The sequence below is a fragment of the Lissotriton vulgaris genome, chromosome 1_1 (assembly GCF_964263255.1).
Source record: "Lissotriton vulgaris chromosome 1_1, aLisVul1.2, whole genome shotgun sequence".
Taxonomy (NCBI): Eukaryota; Metazoa; Chordata; class Amphibia; order Caudata; family Salamandridae; genus Lissotriton; species Lissotriton vulgaris.
Genome location: NC_141685.1, coordinates 658,986,977 through 659,013,001, shown reverse-complemented (window position 1 = coordinate 659,013,001; position 26,025 = coordinate 658,986,977). Strand labels below are relative to the sequence as shown.

General features: G+C 42.7%; 1 protein-coding gene across 1 annotated transcript in view; it reads right to left on the bottom strand.

Moving 5' to 3' along the window:
• The window catches only part of LOC147747616 (ferric reductase 1-like), a 664,587-nt gene that overhangs the window by 127,253 nt on the left and 511,309 nt on the right, over nt 1–26,025 (bottom strand). The window contains exons 10-11 of the mRNA XM_086936340.1: nt 7,122–7,234; nt 5,199–5,285 (exon numbers count right to left, since the gene is read on the bottom strand). Of these exons, the coding sequence (XP_086792466.1) occupies nt 5,199–5,285; nt 7,122–7,234 (200 nt within the window). The remainder of the gene's footprint in view (nt 1–5,198; nt 5,286–7,121; nt 7,235–26,025) is intronic.

Sequence of the window (26,025 nt, the reverse complement as noted above, 5' to 3'; positions counted from 1 at the left end):
TCTGTGCATACCTGTATGACAAAGAGTATGTGTTCCCAAACAGTTGCATTTGTGTGTTTTATCTAGGTGCCTAAGCCTGACCAAAATGGAATAACAAAGGGTAATGTTGTTTGACTTAGTCCACCGTGCTCAGGCTAAATCCCAGGAAAGAACAGAACGCAGAAAACAACAGCAGGGTCTGTTTGAAAGTACAGCGAGGCGCCAACCAAAATGCGTTTGTATAATAATGTGCCGAACGCAGAGAGCAGACTGCAATGTGCTCATGCTAACATAGGGAAATAGGCCTACACTGGACATATGAAAATCTGTTTTATTGGAGTGATAAGACACCGCTTCTAGTGCTTGCATCGTATTCAGAAGCACTGTTCTAATTTCTTGAGGTTGCTAGTTTCTTATTGTTTGACAACTTGTGAGTTTAAGGCTTCAAACGAAGACTTAATTTTTCCTTGCTAATGGAATTGACAGATCTAGAGTCTCCCAAAACAAAATCAAGCTGAGCCGAACTGAGTGTTTGTGCACGGCCAACCAATGGGTTTACTTTACAGAACTGTGATGGCTGTAAACAACATAATCCTATTCCTCCAACCTTATGGCTACTCTGATTTACATCAGAATTTATGTTGTTTTTACTATACCATTACTTTAATCTATCACATCTTCTTTGAAAGGCCTGACATCTTTATGTTACACCAGGTTACTGAGCCTGAGAAATTATTGGTTTTAATAATGTTTGGATAGATTGTCAGAATCTAATACAGAAGGTGAAAGGACCATATTGCTGTGCTGGACACACCCTTGATATTATTATTAGTATCCCATGTCAGGCAGAAGTACCAACATACACTTTGTGATCAAAAATCTATATAGATGCCTTAATTTTGGGCATTATGAAACTTGCAGGGGCGAGTATAATATGTCTTCTAACAGCTCACCTTAATCATTTAAATCCACAACTTGTTGCTGTCATGAATGACACTGTACCCCTTAAGGAGGTCAAAGTAAGAACGTAATATCAGCGTTATAGATGGCTGATGTATCAAGCCTAAATATCAGCTTTGATAGATAGTTTACTACATAAATAAAGGAGAGTAGATATAATGTCCAAGAGTTGGAAAATAAATACAGGTTACAATGTAGAGGTATAGCTAAAATCCATATAAAAGCCAACTTTCTGAATGCTCACATCACTCACACTTAATGAGACCAGCAAAAAAGTATACTTTTCACAAAAGAGTGCAAAAGCAGGGAAGAAACACAAGGAACATTCAGTGAATGTGGAACCTTTTGGAATCTGACACCTTAGAAAAAGTTTTTCTTTGAAAACATTTAGTTATTTCAGCTAAAACTAAACCTGGATCATCTTTTAAATGCCATTTTATTTGTATTTCTGAACAGGTTAGAGTTTTTTCACCCTCAATTTCAATCTTGTAAAGTTTTGTCTCATCAAAAGTGGATGATTTCAACAAGTTTGCAAACCTTCTGTATTAGCTACAGACACTTCCCCAGATAAATTCTCCTTTAAAAGAAAAGGAGCAGTTAGTTTCAATTTGCAACAATTTGCTAACCCATATAATACCTGTGGTTGGATTTCAATGCAATATTGTTTGTCACTAATAAAGATGGCTACATGTGTACGCTACATAGAAGACCGTGCCAATTTTCATGCTCATTGACACCTTTTCTGGTTAATTTATTAAAGGAAAAAATGAGATACCTTTGTTGGATTTTATTCATAATAATTGTGCTCTATCAACTATAAGTGTTCTTTCCCTCATAAAACAGCTGTTAGACAGAAACATTGTTCACTTTGTGATAGATAGCTGAAAGCTGATACAGACATTTGTCTTTGTAATGGTAATCGTATAAGAGCAAGACCTCGAGTGGATCTTGCCTATGACATCATATAGTGAAATCAAAATGAAAATGCACTATATATTAATATATTCCTTTCTTCTGTTTTCAACTTTACACATGTTCTGTAATGCCTGAAAATGAGTAGCATATCAAAACAATACCATATTGCAAGACCGACAACCAGTGGTCAAGCTGTCCAGTACGATGATGACGATTTAACAAATTGCACATCTGTGTTATTTGTCAGGAAAGCACTTCAGAAAGAGGTATTTAGCTCAGCAAGTGCTAGACGCAAACATTATGAGTCTGGATATTGTGTTTTTGACCTTAACCTGAAGAAATTAAAAAACATGCCTATGAATATCGAACTAGAGCAGCTTACTGATGGCTCTGGTATTGAGCAGACATTAAGGACTAACAATGCTCTGTGGCATACATCATGTTTTAACAAGTGAGAATCTAAAGCTGCACCGGGTTCAGAAAAGAAAACCTAGTGAGGGGGATCCATATGGTAGCCCAGTTCAAACACATTTGGCAATTCCAGGTCAATATAAACTTCCTGGAATAAAAGCACATTTCTTTTGCCAAGAATCATATACATCTGTAATACACAAAGCAAAAACAGATGATGTGAATGCTAATGTTTGTCAGTGTGCTGAGTTATGTAATAAATTGGCTATGGGGGATAAACACGCACAGGATGCTGAATGCCATCATAAATATTTATTTGGACTCTATACCAGAGCATGCAGTGTACAAAAGAATAAAAACAAATCGCCAAGTGAGACTTCAGTAGAAGGAATAGCTCTAACTGAACTTGTATCTTATCTGAAGGATTTGCTAGTGGGAGATGTTAAAACAATTTACAAACTCTATGACTTAGGAAACCTTTACTCAAGCAGTGTAAAACCGCTTGATTCCACTGCAGATAAGGTTAACTCAACAAGACTAAAAGAGAGAATTCTCAGATATAGAACATGTTTGAAGGCATACAATGAAGGAAGAAGTGTCCTGTAAGTTTTCGAAGATGACTTAGGATCCACATTAGCATTTGCCTGTGACAAGTCAGATTCTGATGCTGTAAATATTGCTAATGCAGCAAACTTTGTTTGTAAGGTACATGATACAGAGATCTGAAAACTTCAATGAAACTTTTGGGAATGATTGGACAAAACAATCCATTCTGACATTGCTTCTTGCCCTTGTTTAAAATGATATTTGATGGATCCAACATAAGAGATCAATATTCCTGTGAAACAGACACTACCAATACCGCATTGTCTATTTCTGAATTACTGATGCTTACTATGTTTATGAAACTTGTCTTTACGTTTTTGATTTCTCGTTTGACTGTGAATAGAAGGAGCAATGTAAATAGACAGAGCAGTTCCTTTGTTGCTGTTCTGTCTAGAAAATGAAGAGTCTTGAATGCTTTACTCTGTTAAACATCAGTAATTTGGAAATAGACAATGGTATATCGATAGTGGCTGCTTCACAGGAATACATATCTGACTCATTGCAAAAGAAACATACTTTTCTTCCAGGAATTTTATTTACAACTGGAATTCCTCAACGTGTTTTAACTGGGCTACCATATAGATGCACATCACTGTCTTTTCGTTTCTGTGCCTGTTGCAGCTTTAGATTGTCGCACTTGTTAAAACATTACTTATGCCACACTTCATTGTTAGTCCTTAATGCCTGCTCAATACATAAGCCTCATTAAGCCGTTCTAGTTCAATATTCATAGGTAAGCATTCCAATTCTGAAATTTCTTTGGGTTGTGGTCTAAAACACTATATCCAGACCCATAATGTTTGCGTGTAGTATTTACTGGGGTATAAGTCTTTCTGAAGTGCCTTCCTGACAAAAAACAGAGATGGAAAAACATTGTTGCAGCAGCCTCATCATGCTGGAAGCTTGACTACTGGTTGTCTGTGTGACAATAAGGTATTCTTTTGACATGCTACTCATTTTCACGCGTTACAGAATACGTGTTGAAGCTAAAAACAAAGGAAAGGTACATATTAATATTCATTAATACCTTTTGATATATGTCAATAAGTATTAATATTTATACCAAATTTAGAACAGATTTGAATTTGAAAGTTTACCACATGATTTTGCCGGCCATTTTGGATTTATATTTATGACATCATAGTCTAAATCCAACGTGAACATGTACATGACATGCATTGACGTGTACACATGAACTTTTGTGCCAAATTGGACAAATCTGAAGATTTAAAAAGATTTTTTTTATATTTGTTGGCCATCCTGGATTTTGATTAGACTGTATGATATCCTAGGCAAGATCCACTTGGGGTCTTTCTCTTATATGTAACAAAGACAAATATCTCTACAAACCTTAAGCTTGTTTTCACAAGGTGAATGATTTTCGTTAGAAAACAGGCTTAACAGTCTTACTATCATGGGTATCTTAAGTAGTGGATTCATATTATGAATTTCTAGTATATGTGAGGAAGAAAGGACCCTTGGGTCTTTCAGATTACTATAATTTATTTGAAATCACAGATGTTTAATTTTTTGGCTCCTTGGGTCTGATTTACTAACATTTTGCACTAGATTTGCATAACAAACTCCATGTAAACCAGCACAAAATTGTTTATTGGAGTAACTTTCTAGTAGAAAAACTTTATTTTCACTGGAAAGTAGCCATTAGCAATACAATGTAACACTAGTATTGCTTTGCATCAAGGAGTGCACCCTGGTGGTAGAGGAGTTAATGTGTGCTGCACTGCACATCCAAAGTTGGAACTATTTTAAAGTCTTTCTAAAATAGTATTTTGTACTGGAATGGCACTTTTCCAGTACAAAACATATGCTAGACATAATCCAGACACCTTTGCACTGCACTACTACAACGGTATAAGTCTGCTCCCTTCTGTTTCTTATTCTTTCGTCTATTTGGTAAATTAATCTAGGATGGTTTTTTTATCTTGGGATGTGTGGTTTATGCCATAAAAGTAGATTCTAATAAGAAGGGCTGCAGACTTTAACAATGTAATTTTAGACTTTTTTTATATGCAAACAAAATTGTAATGTGTTAGGGCTATGCCACCATCTGGATATTTTTCACTACCTGTTCTAGAATTAGTGTATTCATCAATATATTAGGAATATTAAGGTGGTTGGGATCTCCATGATAGAGTAGTGAAAGAGCAAAACATTGATAGTCTATGTAATAGGGGCTTCAAAAGCTCCATTTGTTAAAAGAATCAATGAAGCTGATTTCGCACACAAAAATACATTTAAACTTAAAAAATTACTGATAGCTCTAGACGATGTATCTTCTGCTCAAAGAGAACCTTATGGCAACTTACATAAACCCATCCTTTTACGTCTGCGAAAATGACTACAAAGGCAGTTATTGTTGCTGCTACTGTCAAAACCATGAGGGCTTGGTGAACCTAAAGAAGAGATGTTATAAATTTCAGTATAACATTCACATTTCACATTCATTTACATTTGTGCATGCTATATGACTGAACCCTCGAGTAATTAATGGATAGCCCAAGATCCTCTGAAACCATCACTTACACTGCACACATCATAATTAAAATGAGTCTCCTTGTCACAAAATGTCTTCCAGGAACTGTAGCTGCTTACTGTACATTTTTACAAACACTCACACTAATTGAACTGTTAATAGGAGTTTTATTTAAGAATTTTTTTTTACTATTGATTATCTTTAAGAAATACATGAAGCTTAACACAGATTATTTTAAATTAGAATGGAATAATTACCACTTAAACTCACTACAAAGAAACATGTCCACCTCTGGGAAGCAAAATAAGTTAATTAAATGTAAACAATAATGAAATAAAGATCATTCGCCCCAACAAACCATTTTTTAATTGGAGCTTTTCTTCAAATATTACATTTAGCTTTGCCACTGCAAGGCACAATCTAAAGGGACAGGGATGGCAGCCTCTTTGGTGGCTATGACCACGATGGAACAGTTCTTGGGTTTTCAGTAGCAATGGCCAACACTATACAGCTCTGGGTCTTGGTGGCAATGACCACCATGGCACAGCTCTGATCCTCAGCTATGTGTTCACACAAATTTGATCTTCCCATGCTCAGTGGTGAAGTACACCTTTGGGGGCACATGCATCAAAGTAAGGAATTGCGATTCCTTAATAGTGACTTTTAAGGAATTGCTATTAAGGACTCGCAATTCCCTATGCATGTAGGAATCGCTAAATAAGTTGCGATTCCTACACATTCCCTAATGCCTTCCCATTCCTTCCTATGGGCCTAGAGGACTATAGGAATGAATGGGACAGCATTCGCAATTTGTGAGAACCAAATAGGTACTCTCAAATTGCGAATGCAATTTCAAGGGTGCTAGGGGGCCTAAATGCCACCCTGATGCACCCCCAAAACATGCATGTGTGCACATGTGCACACACACATGCCCTATGCCACATGTCATGTGTGTGTGCTCAACATGGCACTTAGACAAATGCAATTTTATGCATTTTTCCCCAAGGAATTTCAAATTACCAACTTAAAGTTGATGGTAATTTAATATATAGTAAGGGCATACACAATCCCACAATTTTTTGCAATATAGTGTGCTTGTGTAGGCCCCTAAAAAAGTAGGGCTGAATGATCCCAAAGTTGAGGAGATGTGGTTCATCTACATCAATTAATTGTGGATTATTGTCAACTTCCAACGGTGATTAAAGAAATTTAGGTTACATTAGTCTGTGAAAAATAAATGCCACCCTACCACTCATCAAGTCTCCATAGGCCTGCACACATTTCTGGCTGGAGTTGGTGATTTTGTCTGCCAGAGGTCATTAGCCAACTCTCCAGGCCAAACAGGGGATACGTGTTGTCTTTGGGAGGACTAGCCATCTTGGAGGTGTGCAGTAATACAAAGAGATCCTTAACACTTCTTCGGTTCCCTTTTGGACCCCTAAAAGGGGCTGACACCATGTGCTCCCATGCATTGCCATAACACTCGTATACTCAATGGCTCCATTCCTAACCAAAAGAAGAATTTTTTTTGACCATGACAAAGAGTTGATAAGCCCATCCTCCTACCAGTCAATCATTTCTGCTTTTCATGTCAACATAACGAAAATACTAATCAGGTTACTTCACTAATTCATAACTTGCAAGTGATTACATAGAAACAAAACTGGTAAAACATAAAAACAGATAAGTTTACAGACATGGCAATGATGTGCACAGATTTAGTTTTCTCTGTATTTTATGATCACTTCCTACATACCTGAAACCAGAGTTCTTTACCAAAAATCTGTCTTTTGGCAGCATAACTTAGGTACCGAGCAAAGACCATTCCTATACTTCCAGTGGTCATCCAAGCAATTAGCATGAGAGCACCTAGGCAGGAATAAATGCAGGAATTAAAGTCACACTTAATTTAACAACAGTACATTACACTAAGGCATCCTGCTAGAGAATACAACTGTGACATCTAATTGACACTTTTTATTATTCAACCAAGCGTGGGCTACACTTAGAATGTAGGTAAAAAGGAGAAACCGATGCCTGCTTTATATACTTTCTGATAGACTGAGCCAACCTCGCCATTCCATTTAAGGTGATAAAGTAGGTTTACTGGTTAAAGAGCAGACAATGCTAGCTATTGGTTCTCCCCTACATACGAGTTACAACCACAGAATAGGAATATAGTACAATAACTGGTGTTATCAAGGCCAGTAATCTTAAAGGAATATCAAAGTGGCAGCAATGTTAGAAAACTTCAGGGGTCAGTGTTGGAAGGCCTATGGAACTTAGGGGCAAGTAAGCTACTATTCTTATAAGTACTGCCATTGCCTCTCAATCCTCATGAGTCAGAAGCCACAATGAGCTCACTAAATTGTCAAATACCACATCTAGGTTTTGATTTTCATATGTAGGGAGGGTGAGTAATTAAGGATTACTCAGGTATGATGGTGTTAGTTTCAAAATTATTATTTCAGCTGATTGATGCTTGGTTTCTCAATGACCTCAGGAGGGTGGTGGCACTGTAAGCACTCGGATAGTAGATCTCTAAGCAACGTTTGACTCTGTTGACCCTGACGTCCTGCTGGGTCAAGAGGGACACAGGGATTGTTGACAGACACTTGGCTTGGTTTGCCTCTTTCTGTCAGAGCACACACAATCTATCAGTCTACCTCTGTTTCCGCTACAGAAGTTTCATAGAAGGAAGAGATCAGCTCTGCCTCCCCTTCATTTTTAGGTTTCACCTGCACAGTGACATCTTTTGCATTTAATAGATCATAAAAGGGGAGCTCTTAGCAGTTCCCATCACCAAATTAGTTTGTTTGTTCATTTTGTGTGGACATTTCTTTTAATTGTTACCTTCCCCTGGCTGCATACATTTACCATACTGCTACTAAAGCTGTTCACAATGTTTAAGCTCCATTCACTGTCAATATAAGATCTCTTCCCACAGAAAAGGCCAACAGCTTCTAACAGTATTTTGGAATGCCTGATTTTTATTACTTAGTTATGTAAAGCAAATGCTTTAGCCTTAGAACGTTTGTGGCGTTTCCTATTCATGCCTAAGTACCTTTCTTTGCACTGAGTAGGCATTATTGTATTGATTTTTTCAACTTAATCTATTTGGTTATTATGATCAATTCTAAATTTTGTAATAAACATTACACGTTAAAAATAAATGTAATATACAAGAACTATGCTATATTTACTACTGAATAAAAAGCCACCAGTGCAGTTACATTGCAGACAACAGGGTCATGATTTGAATGCAGCAGGTGCAGTAGCACCGGGCCAAAATTTGTCAGAACGCCTCTACACACAAAGAAATGCAATATTTGACTACAAACAGGAAGTTGCAATGGCATTTACCTTGCAGTAATGGTGCAGTAATGGTGCAGCAGGCAGAGTGGCACTGGGACCAAAAGCTCTAGGGAACCACTAAACTCAGAATATTGCTTTATTGCTAAAATGTAAAACTAAACAGGCAGTCACAAGTGTAGTTACCTTGCAGACAACTGTGTCATGATTTCAATGGTGCGGCAGGTGCAGTGACACCATGGCAAAAAGATCTAGGCATCCCAATAGACTCCTAAAATTACTATATTTTACTACTAAACAGGCAGTTATAAGTGCAGTTATCTTGCAGTTAGGTTTGATTTTGCAAAATGAAAAAGAGAATTAACCCTAGAACCTTGAGAGCTTTCTCCAATGGTGTGGTGGTCATTTTTTTTTTTTACTGTCACTCACAGACAGGATATGCCTGGCAGTGTGGAACAGTAAAAAATAAAATAAAAAAATAAAGCTATTTGTCTGTCCACTCTAAATAGGCCATATGGTTGAATGCGGTTCCTTTGACGGCCTTTATCCATTGGGCCATGGGACGACGTTTTACACTGAAAAAGTAAATGTTATTCAATCAGCATAAAACTGCCAGCCTGTTGGACTCAAAATTGTTTTGGCGGACCTAAAGCTTGGTAGACATGGTACTCCGTTTCTGCTGCAGTGGAGTATCTGTCAGCCTTTAGGCCCACCTAATGCAAATCAATACTAACCATGCACATCATCAGAACAGTCAATCCCAAACATTGGTCATCTCCTGTGGTGGCTGGTGACATTTGAAAGTGGTGAGGTGCAATAGTTTGGGGCGAGTGACCCGTGGCGAGCAAGCCCAATCGTCACACACACATACAAACCTGATTGCCAAGGGAATGCAGAGGGAGGGTAAAGAGAGTAGGGCACTGCTAAGGGGTTCTCTGAAATTTAGCAAATCTGGGCGTTTAAATCATTAGTTCATCAGACAATTCAATTAACTTTCAGTAATCACGGCTAAAACTGCTTACTGGAGCGGTAGACAACTGGAATATCATCAGGAGTGGGGTCTAACACGTTTTCCTACTGACCAAGCTGCAATTCCAGTGGGACGTCACTCACATCACTACGTCCTCTGCGCCCTCTTCCTGGCTCCAGGAAGCAGGAAGCACCCACACTCCCTATGCCAAACACAACACCGCAATGCAGTGTTGTGATTGGTCTGAGCGCCATAGTTCATCTCTCAGCCAGGGAATGGCACCCTGGGCATGTTCTCCATGCAGGCTGCACTGCAGCCTAGGTGGAGAGAATGCAAAGTGTGTATGACTGGTTGGCTGGCTCACAACGGCTGGTCAAACAGTCAAAGAAGTAATTAACATTAAGTGATCTGGATGAAATAAACCAGTCAGTGATCTTTTTTTGCAGTTTGATTCGCGCAGTCTGTCTTCTATTCCTTAAAAAATAGATTTCCATCATCGCACACCTTGGCCTTTAAAAATCTACTGCTTATTTATTTTGTAAGTGTCCTTTACACAACAGGAAATTGTCTGTCCTCCATCTGGAACTTTAGTTTTATATCAAAGTAAACAACAGACCAAGACACAATGTTCACATGCACGAGCCACTGTCAATTGGACCAGTTTTTATTTTCCTAGCAGTGTACTTGTTAGTGCACATTGTGCCCAGACATAACTAAGGCACCATCAAGGATGATGGGCTGAATGTAGTAATGGAGAGAAAGCATGTTAGTGGTTCACCCGGTTATTTAGACATGCATGGTTTGATATTTTATTTTCACAGGTAATTGTGTATTTATTTATGGATAATTATGGCTCCTGATGAAGTGTATGATTGCCTAAATACATTAAGACATAGGTATATATTTTTGGAGTAAATGATTTTCATTTGTCTGTGAAGTATGCAAATAAACTGAAGAAAGCAGACTTAACTACAAAATTAATGATGGCACAAACGAAAGCATATAATCATTAAGAACTCTTCCACATTGGATGAGTAAAAGAGAAAGTGATCAATACACTTTGTACCTACTGATTTGCGCCCTGTACCACAGCGAAGGGGCGTGCTATATACACAGTTACTAATCCAATCATTCTGCCATCATGATACTAATCTGTGGGTAATATTTGGCAATCTAAATCTTGGTATTCTTCTCAACAACCCTCAATCAGGGCCGATGTGACTCGGTAGCTGTAGTTTTGTTTGAATTCCATTTGCAATACTGGAAAATCCAAGCCATAGCTGTTGGCTCTGTTGGCTATTCTGACCATCCCATTTTAGTGATATTAATCTCCCTCAAACAGTAGTCAAAGCAAAGTCTAGATAATATATTCTAATTTTGTTAAAAAAAACCTGTGGTACTTAGTAAGTTGGAGAACTGAAAGGTAAGTGGATGTAGCAATCCTCCGCATCTTTGATTTTCATCATCAATTAGTGCGTTATAAGTCTCTATTATGTTTTTTTTTTTTAAACGTCAGGCTCTGTCTAGAAGATATTCGGTTCCCGTTATCAATTCAACAACTTTACTGTCCAGTATTTTTCCTTTGATTCAGGTTATACAAGGCTCAGATCTAGCTGGTAACTGGGCTGCCGCAGGATTTGTTAAAGTGTCAGACTTCCTGAGATATGGGGTTTGGATTACCTTGGCGGAAATGTCACAATTAATCCCTAAGAATTTTATTCTTTTAGGGTCTTACAATATTCTGCATAAGTTCCTTGTCCAATTGGACATTACTCAGCTGGGTCAATCAAATCAATTGATTAATGAACTCTTAATTATCGAATCCGATAAAAAACCTGGGGATTGGAAGCATTGTCTTGCTCAGAATAGGAGGGCTGCTCTAAGTCAGAAGGCAATTAAAAAATGGCAGGATCTGGAGAACCACGCAATGCCCTTGAATACTTAGTCAGTCATTAATAGATTTAATTTTAGTACATTGCGTGGGGCTAATTGGCGGAGAATGTTATTTTTTAGTAAATGGTTACTCTATCGTACACCTGCTTCTATTTCTAAAATGTATTCTAATCATTCAACACACTGTCTCAGATGTACTCATCATTCACCAGCCAACTGGTCACATGTCATGGTTCATTGCGTTGAGATTGGGAAATTTTGGGAAGTAATTTTTACTTATTGTCAGATCGAATGTAATATCACGATCACAGTGAACGAGAAACTAATCCTATATGGTTTTGACCGTGATCTCTTACTTTCCGATCCGATGGCTAAATTATTATATATTGCTATGGCAGTGGCCAGATATCTCCTGCTACAGCGATGGCGTACAGAACAAATTCCATCCACGTATGAATGGCTACAAACGATGAGACGAGTTAAAGCTAGTGAGCAGATTTTTGCACTGCGGGTAGGGAGGATTAAAAGATTTGATAGGATCCGGGGGACATTCTTTGATTAGATTTGATAGGGATTATTGTTTTTCTGTTTGAGAGATTTTTCGAGTATATTGTAATTAATTGCTGTGCTATATTGTTTGGTGTATAGATCTTGCTTTATCCAACAAAAGGCTCATATTAATTTTACGAGTTTAAGAAATGACAGTGGAATGTATATTAGTATTAATTTGTATTGATATTAAAGGATTTCAATAAAAAAAAATTCAAAAAGATTTTATCATCAATTCAATAAGCATTTGCAATGCAATCGGTCTCGCCTTTAGAACCTCATATGTATTTTGCTATGCAGGACATTAGCCTGGGTGCTGAAATAGCTACTGTTCTTCAACATGGAGGGAAAGTAAGCACCAAACTTACAAAAGGAATAGGAGCACATGGAGATAAATGTTGCCTTTTAGCGGGAAATGGTATAGTCTAAAGCTCTGTTTATAATAAAAAATCAGGACCTTATGTGATCATATCACTGAAAATACTATATTTGAAAAAAATGTAATGGTCTTTGGGGGCTCATGGAAGACCATTTTTTATGGACTGGAATCTAGAGAATGCTAAAGTGAATCTGGTATTTTACTGACCTCTGCTGTTTTTTTTTTTTAAATCAAGAAAGTTAAATAGAGGCAGTTGCCAGAAAAATGTACAAAAAAGAAAGTCCCTCAGCCGAAAGCAATTCTGGTATTTTACTGACCTCTACTGGTCGTTTTTTTACCAAGACAGGTAAATAGAGGCAGTTGAACAAGAAGAAAGCAATTCTGGTATTTTACCATTTTTATAGTGTACTTTTATGGCTTATGTATTTGCCGAATAAAGTTATTGATTATGCTATTTGATAAAATTAAGCACTGCAAATACATATCTGTATCTGTTTTGGGGTGAAAATTATTTTCTCCTTTACACTTTTAAATTCGTGAGTTAAATGCTAGTCTTGGGTCTGTACGATCTAATACGCAATCAAATAAAAAGTGACCCTGATACACTCATTTTAAAGAGGAAACTAAGTGGCATTCGATCCCTTCTTTTCTTGCTGGCGTTTGACATTTCGGAATTTCTCATCCATGTTGCTCCTGAGTTGGTGCACTGTCCTTTTGCATATCCAACGCAGATGCCATCTCACTCTTCTTGAGTAAAAGCCAAGCCCCAGTCTTTATTTATTTATTTATTTTTAACACTTGTAAAGCGCTGCTTATACCCTTGGGCGTCAAGGCGCTAAAACCAATATTGACTAAGAAGAAATGAGGGGATGAGAGAATGGAACAGATATGACAGATGAAAAAAGATTACTGAGAGAAAAGCCAGGTTTTCAAAAGTTTACGGAACTGAAGCAGTGTGACACTTTGTCTGATGTTAAGAGGCAGGGTGTTCCAGAGTCTGGGGGCCGCCACCAAAAAGCGTCGGTCACCCCAGGAAACTGTTTTGGTGCGAGGGACAGCCAGTTGGTTGAGAGTGGCTGATCGTAGAGCTCTTGTGGGTTTGTAGAGTTGAAGTTGGTCTCTTAGAAAATGTGGTCCTTGATTATTGATTGATTTGAAAACTATACAGAGAGCTTTGAAATGAATTCTTTTTTGTACAGTCAGCCAATGAAGATCTTTTATGTTTTTGGCAATAGGTTCGAACTTAGTTTTGCCGGTAATAAGGCGAGCTGCTGCATTTTGTATAGTTTGAAGTTTTGCAGTTACTCTGATTTGAGCATTGAGAAATAAACCATTACAATAATCCAGGGATGAAAGGACGAGAGCAGAAACCAGTGTCTTAATAGCAGAGTCAGGAAGAAAAGGACGTATTTTGCGGATCATTTTTAACTTTAAGTGCGCTGTGGATACTGTTTTGTTGGCGTGATTCATGAAATTAAGTCCATCATCAAATATAACACCCAAATTCCTGACCTTCGAGGTCGGCGTGGGAGGAATGCCGAAGGTCTCTGGCCACCAGCAGGTGGACCAGGCTGGGGAGAGTGGACCAAAAATGAGTACCTCAGTTTTTTCTGAGTTTAGCTTTAAGCAGTTTGTCGCCATCCAATCTCCTATATCTAGGATTGTCTGTGGCAATCGCTAAATCGACTTCTCTTTAACAATCTAAAATTGTAATTTTAAAGAAACAGGGCTGATCCACGTCAGTTAGGTTGCAAGCAGTGAGTGCAATGTGCACCACCTATTTGAGACCTACCAGCCACGTTCTACTGTGGCCTATATGTGCTATTAGGATGTTTTCCAAAATGTTGATTTGGAGAGGTTTCAAAATGATCTGTCTTGGACCTTTTGCCCTTTGCGGCTCCTTGCAATAAGCTACACACACATATGGCGGCATCCAAAGGAAAGCACCCCTCCATCACATTATTTGTATTTCCAAATAGGAAACATTATTTTTAAAAACAGCCTATATTCCGTAGCAGGACAGGTTTTACGTTACAAAAAACATGTTTGTACTCTGGATTACTGTCAGGTTCCTCTTGTTGTGGTTCACACCCCACTTCTCCTCTGTGATGAAGGTTGGATCCTAGTCTTACTTGGGCTCCTCAAAGCTTCCAACTATAAGGTATTGCTTTAGAGTTCTACTGAGGCCTTCTGTATTTACTTATTGTTTACCATTCACTATACATATGTGTTCTTCTATTCCTGATGTAGACTATGTCCTAGAGGAACATCACCCTGAAACTTCTGGAGTCCGAGTAATATAATTTTAGACATCCAGAGCAGTTTTTCTCTCTCTCCCCTGCTCCCTTACCCAGGGTTCTGGGCTGAATCTCTAGTTAACAGTGTTGTCTCAGATTTTAGAGGAAAGGAGGGGTTAACACAGCATCAAGTGGCAGTATACCAGTCTCTTGACAACTCTGAGGCACCCCCAGCATTCTAAAGGGGATGTGTCTCAAACAGTGAATCAGATATCACCCCATCTCTGGTGTAGGTATCTGATCAATGGTTTGTGACTGCTACTCTGGAGTTCGAAATGAGTATTCAAATTGCCTGAAACGACCACTTGTGGATAAGCACAGATGCCATGAGATTTTAGGCCTTCATGCCCGCTAAAAGGTATCTGTATATCAAAGTATGTGACAAAACAATGCACAGGTCTTTACATGTAATCGTCAATGAGTCTAAAGCAGTACATGTAAATGGTCAACAAGGGGATAATCTACAGAATTGTAAAAAAAAAAATGCTTTTTCTGATTCATTCAGTTAACTGAGGCAAGCTTTGACTGAGATCTTGTCTGTTGCTCTAGTTTTAATACTCATATGCACATTTTATTACTGGCATTCTTTCACATTGTTAGCCAAATATAGGACATTTTAAACGTGTGCTCAACTCACAAGTGTTCATGTAAGCACCGGCTTTAAAACCCAGAGACATCTTTCTCAAGACCTCTTATCCACTCTTTTTAACTTGGACTGTTAACCTTTTGTAGACCATATGTTTCCAGATTGAGCTCAGCATTTTTGAGTCTGGTAGGTATCCATATACCTATATGGCCGGGATACCCGTCACCCCCTCCCAACACAATCCCCAAGGATGGGAAGACGGACACAGTTCTTGAACTTTTGGAAGGCGGGAGGGAGTCACCCTCCCGGCCGTATTTATTAAAATATGAAACAAAATTAAAACATTAAAATAACAGTTTCATATCATGTACAATTTTAATTTATCCATTACGATGTTTATTGGCTAACCTTAACAAATGTCTAATACAAAGGTTCTCCTAGCCGAGTCTAAACATCCTGCAAATGCATACACTCTAAATAAAATTGTACATCCTAACATTACGGGCCAACGGCAAGGTCGTAACCGGTGTCAGATCCCTAATACCAGAACTCCCCCCTCACTTGTGAGGGGCGGGCGCACAGAGGACTGTACCTCTGTGCCAACTTCCAATTTCCCTTGTCTTAGCGGGGGCCCCTTATTCAACTCAACGCCATCTTAGTGGTCGTCCGAGGACTCGTGTGAGGTGTCTAGAAGGTAGCGTAGACCCCCCTCCCACCCCACACTTCTTACCACATCCGCCGTCGCGGATGGCCTGGCCCCGGGAAATTCCTAGGAGGGGCCGTAGCCGCCTCCTCCCCTGGGAGGGGCCTATGACCGCCTTCCCTTTTAGGCGACCCCGTACTCAGAGGGTGCCGCCTCCCCGTGTGAGGGGCCAATGGCCGCCTCCCCCCGGGCGCTCCCATCCATAATGGGTGGCGCCCCACCTCTAGGGATCTTCCAATTACTGCTCACCGATCATGACCTTACCGCCACAGGCCGGATAGTTGACCGGCTATCCGGACCCCCCACAAACTCCTACTAAAGGTCATGAACTCACAAACCCCTTAACCATGCTATGAAATCTCCTATGAGTAAGACATTCCCCTCCCGGGACAAATGGACCCCATCTTCGAGATACATGTGACCCCCCCGAATACATCCATGCGGAATACAATGCAACTGTCCTGAACGAAACAACCTACTAAGTTTGTTATTGACTTTCTTAACTGAATGATTCAGAGCTGTCACAGAGAGGGCCCCCCGCCACACCTTCCTGGGAATCATGTGTGACCATGCTATCACGCACCCTGAAACCCTTCTCGCCAGCCAACTCACAGTGCTTAGAATTCGCTCGAGCAGTACTCGTCGACCAATGGACACCAAATCATTTCCCCCCAGGTGTACTAGGATTACAGACGGCGGTGACCTTGTACGCCCTAACAGTCCCTCAATAAAACACTGAAATTGGTCAATACAGAGCCCGCCCTTCTGTGGAAGGTCACCCTGTACCCGTATTCCCCAGCCACGTGAATCATGTCACCTGCTTTGAATACGTCCCCAGCACGCCTCACGTATGAGTGGCCAACGACCCACACCACTCTTTCCTCAGCCGGTGATCTTTGACCGCTGGTCCCCAGGTGTCGGGTCAACTGCACAGTCCGCCCCGCAAAGCCTGCTCGCGAAACTGTAAACCAAACAGAAACAAGAAGAATGAGTGCATGACATTGGCTTCACAACATGTGCAACCGCACATACCTTTTATAACAACTGGAGGACCAACGCCCCAATTGCTTCACTTTTTCAACACTCAGACCCCTGGCTGTAGCCTCTGTAGCAGCCCCTATCCGGAAGGAATGGGTCCCAAAATCGCTCGGGTCCAAGCCCGCTGCCGCGATTGCCATTGCTAGCACCCGCTGAAACTGAAACCTAGTCAGCGGGGTGGCGTCGCTGTGTCTCAGCAAGCTCCCCCCCCACGATACTGCCCTTTGCGCCAAATATGCCTCCACGCATTTGACCGGGCACGTGTGGGACCCTTGAATGCGCTGGACCACAACACCGTCCCCGATAGCCCCCTGATCGGTTTTGGACCTCGCTATTGTGACTACCATTGAATCACCCTTGATCAGAATGTGTTCTCGACACAAACCTCCCTCCGTATCCTGCTTGTTCTTTGCTACCAGCTCGCTTACCCGCATAGCCCCATGGAATGCTAATGCAAAAGCGGCCCGGAACAGTACTGCCTCTGACTGGGATGAACATGTCGCAGGGAGTACGGACATTAACAGGGACAATCTCTCTAGCCCGATCGGGCGCCTCACGTCCCTTCTACGACCCTCGAGCCGTTGCCAACCACGCAGCGCCTTCTTTACTAGAAAGGACGATGTGGGGTCCTTGATGCCATGCGCCTGCGCCATGAAGGCAATGGCGGCCCGGTGCGTATTGGCCGTTGCCGCTGATCGGCCTGCCTGGTGGAGTGACACTAGGAACTTCAGGACATATTCTTCCTGCCCCCAATGATCCCCCCTAGCTGGACCCAAAAATGACCAATAGGAACGGAATGCCCCTTCGTATGCCTTCCTTGTCCTGGGCGCTAGACTTGCTCCCACGAGGTCCTGTAATCCGGGGCACCGAGTGACCAGAGAGCTTCGGGAAATGGTGCCGCCACCAAGTCCACGGAAGGAAGATAACCCCTGAAGGCCTGCATGTGGGAACGAGATAGTGCATCAGCCGCCTGGTTCAGTACACCCGGCACGTGCTTCGCCCCTAAAGTGGACGTTCAACCTCAAACACAGTAGAACAATTTCCTTCAGTAATCTCAAAATCCATCTGCAGCGTGCTGCTTGATTATTGATACATCAAACCACAGTCATGTTGTCGGACCAAAACACTACAGTGCGATCTCGAAACCCCTCCGGCCATGTCTTTAAGGCCACAAAAATGGGGAACAGCTCGAGAAACCCAATGTTACCTGTGAGCCCACTGTCGTGCCACCACGTCGGCCATGTTTGTGCCGACCATCGACTACCGAAGATGGTGCCAAATCCCACGCTCCCCGCCGAATCGGTCCATAAACCCAGCTCCTCGGAGGAGATTGGTGGCTTGTTCCACACGACGCGACCGTTGAAATCTGCCAGAAATGCCAACCATATGTGCATATCCTGGCGAACCTCTGCAGACAGTCTTGTGCGGTGGTGCCCTTCCTTGAGACCGACCATGGCTTGTGCAATAGAGCGGGAAAAGGGGCGAGCCATAGGTATCACTCTAAGGGCAAAGTTAAGCTGGCCCACTGCTTGTTGCAACTGATGAAGAGTAACCTTTTCTTTGCTGATACACAATTCTAGAGAGGCCCTAAATTTCTGTACCTTCTCCCTGGGCAGACAGGAGCATCCCTCCACTGAATCGAGTTCAATTCCAAGAAACTCGAGTGAAGTAGATGGCCCCACAGTCTTCCCCGGTGCCAATGGCACGCCGAATCGTTTCATGAGATCGCAAAATTTCAGTAACGCCTCTGCACATTCCGCGTCACCGGCTGACCCCAAGAACAAGAAATCATCAAGGTAATGCATAACCTGCGTATAACCCGTAGCTCTGGTGAACGCCCATTGCAAAAAAACTGCAGAATTTTTCAAAATAAGCACAAGAGATGGAGCAACCCATTGGCATACATTTATCCATGTAGTAGCGTCCTTGGAACACAAAGCCTAGCAGACGCTGATCCTGGGGGTGTACCGGGAGCAACCGGAACGCTGACTCGATATCCGATTTGGCCATCAGCGCTCCGTGCCCCAGGCGATTTAACATGGCGACGGCCTCATCGAAGGATGCGTACCGCACCGAACAAACTCCTGGGTCAATCGCATCATTCACCGAGAGACCCTTCGGAGCCGACAAGTTATGGATCAGCCTAAACTCACCTGGGTCCTTCTTGGGGACTACTCCCAACGGTGAACAAATGAAGTTAGCGACTGGCGGTCGCCCATATGGGCCAGCAACCCGGCCACGGGCAACCTCTTTTGCTATCTTAGCCTGCACCACCGCCGTATTCTGCTGAACCGATAGTTGGTTCTTACACTGTGATTGCCCCCAAAAATCCCCCGCCGGGATGTGGAAACCATACAAGAAACCGTCTCGCAACACCCCAGCGGAGACATGATCAGGGTATTCGTTCAGCCAAGGGATCATTGCCATGATGTCTACGGGGGTAGGTAGTGGTGCCCCTCGGTCGATGTTAGACCTGTTTGGCCCCACCTCTACCCCCTGTATCACCATTCTTGACTCTGCACGAACTCTCAGGGTGTGAAGATTGTCCGCACCCCGCACACTCATGCCTGAACTTACATGACCCTTGTGGCCTCGTGCACTTGCCTCTATTGAAGCTCCAACAGACCCCTTTCCTACCCGAATTCCCACCATTCCTTGACTGATCTTCACTATTGGTGCCTGCTCGAAAGGGCGCCGCCGCATAATGGCGGCCGGGCTCCGCCCCATTCCCGCCAAGCGAAGACGACCTCGTCGTGCCCGGCATGAGCTGCTTCTGCCACGAGATGGAGTCGAAACAATCCCACGTCAGAGATGAGTCGTGCTCCTTGGCCTTACGAAACTTACTATCATAACCTAACCATTGATTGCCTTCATATGTCTCATAGAAACCCATTATACGTGTCTGGTAGCAGGCCAATTCAGTCAACATTTCAGGCTTACGCTCCCCCATGATCGCAGTGAACATCGCAAATGCCCTGCCCCAATTAGAGATCGTCTCATCCACCCTGAATGCCGCCATTTTTGCGCGCCATACGCTCGGGTGCAACAAGTCCTTCTGACTTTTGACATGCTCTATTTCATGGTGGTCCGTTAGTAGAGAAAACATATTCACATATTTATCAGCCCAAATCATTTCTTTCGTGGCCAGCGGGATATGCTGGACCACCCTTTCCCTCCTCGAGGGCAACGATCCCTCCCCTGCCATCGGCAACGGCTGCTTACGCTAATCGGTGGCTGATCCTGCTGATGTTCCAACGCCAGACGCCGGCCGTTCCGAGGGAACCTGGGGGGAGATAACAGGGAGATTCGCCTTCGCAGCATCTCGCGATTGCCGCAACTGCTTCATTAGTAACTTGGCCTCTTCGGCCGTGTCTCCTGGTGCTGCAGCACCCTCCGTATTTCTTCCGAACCATGCGGCTAACTGGGCGGCCAACTCCGGAGGCATATCCCCCTCATTATTGGGCGTAACTACCACAGGGATCGGTTGTCCCGCGTCCGGGATCGGAACGGGGGCCTCCACTGGACTAACCGGGCTTGCCGGGGGTGACTCGGGAACTGGGGCTTCCCCCCCTGCCGCCCCATTCCTGGCCCTTTTACCTCTCCCTGCGGGGACTACTCCCGGCAATGCTGGTCCGATGACCTTCTTCGGTCTGCCCATATTATTCATTGCCGCCATCTGTTTCTTCATGTTCGCCATGTCCTTAACCAGTATGCGAAGCATTTGATCGGTTCCAACCTTCTTTTCGACCTTCTTGCCAGGCATTGTCGTCGGTTATTCGAGACACGGTCCTGGATCCAAAAGATTCGAAAACGCTGAAAGAGAAACACAAAAATTACAAGTTCTCAAAATTGGCTCCTTGTTCCGTCGAGGGCTCACGTGCAACGCGGAGGTGCAGCTTCCAAGCACAGGAACAAGAGGATGCTTCTTTGGATTGTTGCTCCTTTTATTCCTCTTCGGGAGGGCGTGTACCCTCCTCTGGTACGCCTTCAGGGCGTGGCCAACGGTGTAGGTGTCTAGGACAACCCCTCTTGGGCGGGAAAAGGCGCGCCCCGGCTACGCCGCTTCGGGCATACCAGCCGGGACACGCCCCCCGCCCAAAATGGCTTCCCGGGGGGATCAGGGCACCCGACCATACGTTCGGGGGGACCGAATTGGTCGCCCCTTTCCATTTTATCTCACTGTTATGGACACTGTTTTGACACACCACGACCAGTATGCAGTGCAACGCAAGTGTTTTCCCATTTGCTGCATCACGGGCCCTTAATATGCAGAACCACAATTCAGTAAACATGACCAACTTGTATATTAATTTATCATCCTATGTAGCTCATTCCTATTAAGGATCCATAATATGGTCCCTGTAGCTTAAACAGTATTATTGAAGATGGTCTCGTGTACTGCTGACACTAGAGACTGAAACCATGCTGATGCTTCTACTTCTTTGTAAAGCAACCTTCTGGATCCAACATCCATGAATCACTTGTTTAATATATTGGACTATTTCCTTATATAAGAGTGGATTGGTCATACATTGATCTAGGTTATCCCTTACGGATTAATGTATTATTGTTTTCCTAACAATGCCCCCATTGTTTTCTATTCATATCATATAAATACTTATTGTTGTGATGGGGCCCTAGGCCCGCATGCTGAATGAATGAACGACACAGGACACCAGTTAGGGGATAGTAACTCTGGCCACGAGCACGTGCGCTCGGGTTCTTTTATTTGCAGCGTCACCTGACCCAGTGACGTCTGTGGTGGGTGGATGCACAGTGTGAGGGCATATGAAAACAACTAGACTGTGTCCTTGCAGGACACTACACTTATCACTTTCAATATCTACGCCTGGTCTTTCTTACGGATTTAATCTCTGATGTGTTTCTGTTATTTTGAATGACTGAATCAATTTCATTGTTTTGTTCCATGATTGGTCCTACATGTCACTCTAAGACACAGGTGCACCTAAGCAATTGTCAACCTTTTCATAAATCATCCCTATGTTGACAATTTACATGTACTTTATTTGATACTTAAGCTCGCAAGGGGCTATTGGATCGCCCTATTTCTTCCAACCACTTAATGAGTCTACTGCAGCATCATAGACAGAATAAAACTTACCACATTTTAAGTGTTCTTGACTAGAAACGCAAGTCCGTGAGAGCAATGTGCTTTCAGTAAGGTATAATGTGGAGAATTTTACAAGAACATGGAAGTAAATGGGAATGGGAAATAAAGCAGCAAGAAGAGAGTGGTGGAACAGATGGAAATACATGAAAATAAGAATGTGGAAACAGAAGAGAAGGAAAAGCTTGCTAATGAAATGGGATACAGCTAGGATATGGGGCCAAGGTTGCTTGAGTCCAGAATCTTCTTTAAATTCAATAAGGCCTACTGAATTTTGTGCAGTCTGTCTTGGATAAAGAAATACCGGAGTGCTCTGGGCCTCCCACTGCATGGCTGAAACACAAACCCCTGATGGCCATGACATGGAGCCCTTCTAGTGAAATACGGTTGACCATTCTGGTTAACTAAAAATACAACCTCTAAAACAAAAAAGAAAACAATGCAATGTTGCGATTACTACATCACTGGGAAAAATGGTACCGGACTTATTTAGATATAAATATTTGCATAACTTATGTTGGAAATGTGCACATTTAAACAAGTGCAATGCACCACCCAACAGATGCCTTGGGTAAAAAAGAAGTGTGCTACTTGCTAAATTCTGACGCAAAGCAGGACAGGCTCAGGCCAGCTTCTTAAACCAGATCTGTGTGACTCACACCAAGCCACATTGAGGGAAAGACACGGTTAGTTACTCACAGAAAAAGCTCTGAATTAGTCCAGGATATGAAGGTGTAAGGCTCAAATAATAGAGGCGTAAGCCAGATTTACTTGTCCGACCTTGTCAGGAGTTGTTTAAATAACTCTCCACCCTGCTGCCTCCTTCCTTCAGGTGTGTTTGCCCTTCCATCCTTTGTCAGTTATAATTCCAAGTTTGCACCCTTCTTCTTTAATTCCATTCTTCGCCTGCATGTGGCTAATCAGACTGATACGGAGTTTCCACCATCTGTAAGTCTTGACTTTCTATTTCTGTGTGTGGGCATGAGATGACGTTATCATAATTCCAGCAATATATAAAGCACATCTTACTTCGTTGGACAAAGTAGAAACACTACAAACTCAAGAGTACACCAGAGATGAAGGTAAAGGAGCAATTTGCTAAATTGTGGTGTTTCCTGTTCAATCTATAAAACCCGATGTTACTGCGTGCATGTCCGCTCTGATGACTTCGCATTTGTCACAAATGATGGCGCCAAAAAACGGAAAGAAAGGTTTGGAAATCTCACTACAATATCTCGGGTGTGTCTGAATAGATGTTTAGGTTTGTATGTATATTTCAAGATTTTTTAAAAATCAATAAAAAGATGGGGACCCTTTTTGTTTTACACTGTGGCCACGAGGAAAGAGGAGCCTTGTGGTATTGAGCCTTCCTGGTATTGAGCCTCCCTGACCCTTCCAGCAGCCTGAGCCTTCCAGCAGCGACTTGCTGCACCCGCTTCGCGGGTACCGCTGGGTGTGTACTCAGCGGGGAAATCGTCACACCAGATCGGGAGGTGGTGACTTTACTGAGGACATTGCAGCATTGTCTGGGAGTGTTGTGGGGGAGGCACAAACGCGGCAGGGACTCAATCTCCCAAGAGTTCCTGCACCGACCGATTGACAACACCTGGTCCGGCGTTTAGAGCGAGCCCCGCCCCCCTGCCCTGCACGCTCTACATTTAGGACAGAGAATACCGCTGCGCGGGACGCCGGGCGAAGCCCAGGCAAAGGGCGGGCCGTTTACGGCCATTCAAGGCAGGCTAAGGCCGGGCTGGGCCACGGCTCTGACATCCCCACCTTCTGATAAACTGTGGTAAGACTTGTATTTCTATCTGGTTATTGTATTGTGGGAAGTGACTAAATTTGGCTCAAACCCCAGCAAGAGGGGGGAAACGTATTGCTTCTGCACCTAAGAGAAGTCTCAACGGAACGCTGGATGACTTTTATAAGAGCTACTGGAGTAGTTGAAAGAGAGATCGCCTTGACAGAAAAACGCCTCTCACAGGAACTCATTTTTGCGAAACGCTCCTCGCTAGGCGACCTTAAAAATGCAGTGACACCGGTCCATGACGAACCACGTAGTCTAGTAGTGGTAAACTCTGGCGAGAGCAATATGGACGCTGACTCACTAACTCTGGATGTTTCTTCATGTAGTAGTCTTTCCTCAGGTGGTTTCCACCCGATAGTAGCTAGGAAAAGCATACAGGCTACTGATTTACAAGTCATTGAACCCCCCCTGTCCTAAGCAAGTAGGTAAAAGAAAGAGGGGAGAGGGGCGCCAAATGGGCAGGAAACCAAAAATTGCTAAATTGGTAACTAAAGTACGCAAAACCAGTCCTAGAAAAGCCACTGGCAGACCCAAGAAGCATAACTTACCATCAAAAGGCTTGACTACTTCAGTTACCCTGGGCCCAGAACAAAAATGTGCACTGGTGAAAGAAAAGTAGCTAGAAATGTCTTTCTCCAACATGACATCTCCTAAGATCCTTTACCCTTCCCTTGATAGAAAGACTCAGTGATTAATGGAAAATTGGATGCTTTGTGCGAGGTAACCATTGAAAACACACGCAGGCTGGACACCTTAGTTCCCCCGATATCTAGTAAGGATTGTGTGCCCGAGGGTAGCAATATGGCAACAATTAAACCAAAGTTACCTACTTGCCCAACCAGCAAATCTGTAACAACAAAGCAAAATAATGCTGGCACCCTATCGAAAAGTCTAGATAACGTAATTAAAGATACTGGGACACATAAAAGCCCGATAGTAAAATCAGCGGAGGATGGGGGGGCTGATGGTGGAACTGCTCGACAGGAAGATCGGGTTCCTCTGCCAGTAATTAATCTACCGCCTGAGTCTTCACCCTTAGTACTAGTTTTGGGGAATGTACCAGCATTAAACAATGGATTGAGGGAGAACCATGGTCAACTTAAAAATAAGGTGGCCCATTGGATTGCTAATAACACCACCGCGGGTAGCAATACATGGCACTCCATTATAATGGTACGAAGGGTGTCATGGGTGGGTAAGACAAGAAAGAACAGAAATGGGGATTGTGTGATAGTCAATTTTAATACCCCAGAACCAGTGAAGAGAATCCTTGATGATGTAAATTCCCAAATAGTGCCCCAGAGGCAGGGCATTGAAATTCTCCCCCTTGAGTACTTCTATAGAGATTTGAATAGAGTAAATTCTAATAGAGGTAAAGGGTGGGGATACAATAGGATACCGCACCCACAAGCAAGTCAGGGATGGGAATATCCAAGAAGAAGTTACCAAGGTTACCCACATTGGACACACCGGGGACGTCTGGGTTTTGAGCGAAACCTTGAAGGACCGAACCGGTTTGCAGTCCTCTCTGGTCTAAATGACTGTGACTGACTGGGTGATAAAGAAGATATGGAAACTCAGGTACCCACTAATGTAGTGCAGATGGGGAAGCATCCTATCCAACTTTCCCCCTGTGAGCATGAAACCGAGTGTAATGAAGTAACAGGGGTCTTGCACTCACAGCCTTATACTATTTGACAGGAAAAAGACATTATTACTGTAAACCCTTTAAATAATAAAGTAATCACGGGCACACCCACTGGAGGGGATGTTAAGGGCATGGCGTCCATGATGGCTGGGAACAACGAATATAATGATGACCAAGTTGTTATGGGGCCTGTGTTAACGACTAACTTACCGCAGATGATCGCGGTCAAGGAGAACTTGCAAACCGAAACTCTTCCAGGCAGCGGGGTGGCCAAGTGAGGGTTACTACCTGGAATGTGTGTGGGCTAGAGAGCAAACTACAGAATATAATTTGGGGGGAGTTTGTGCAGA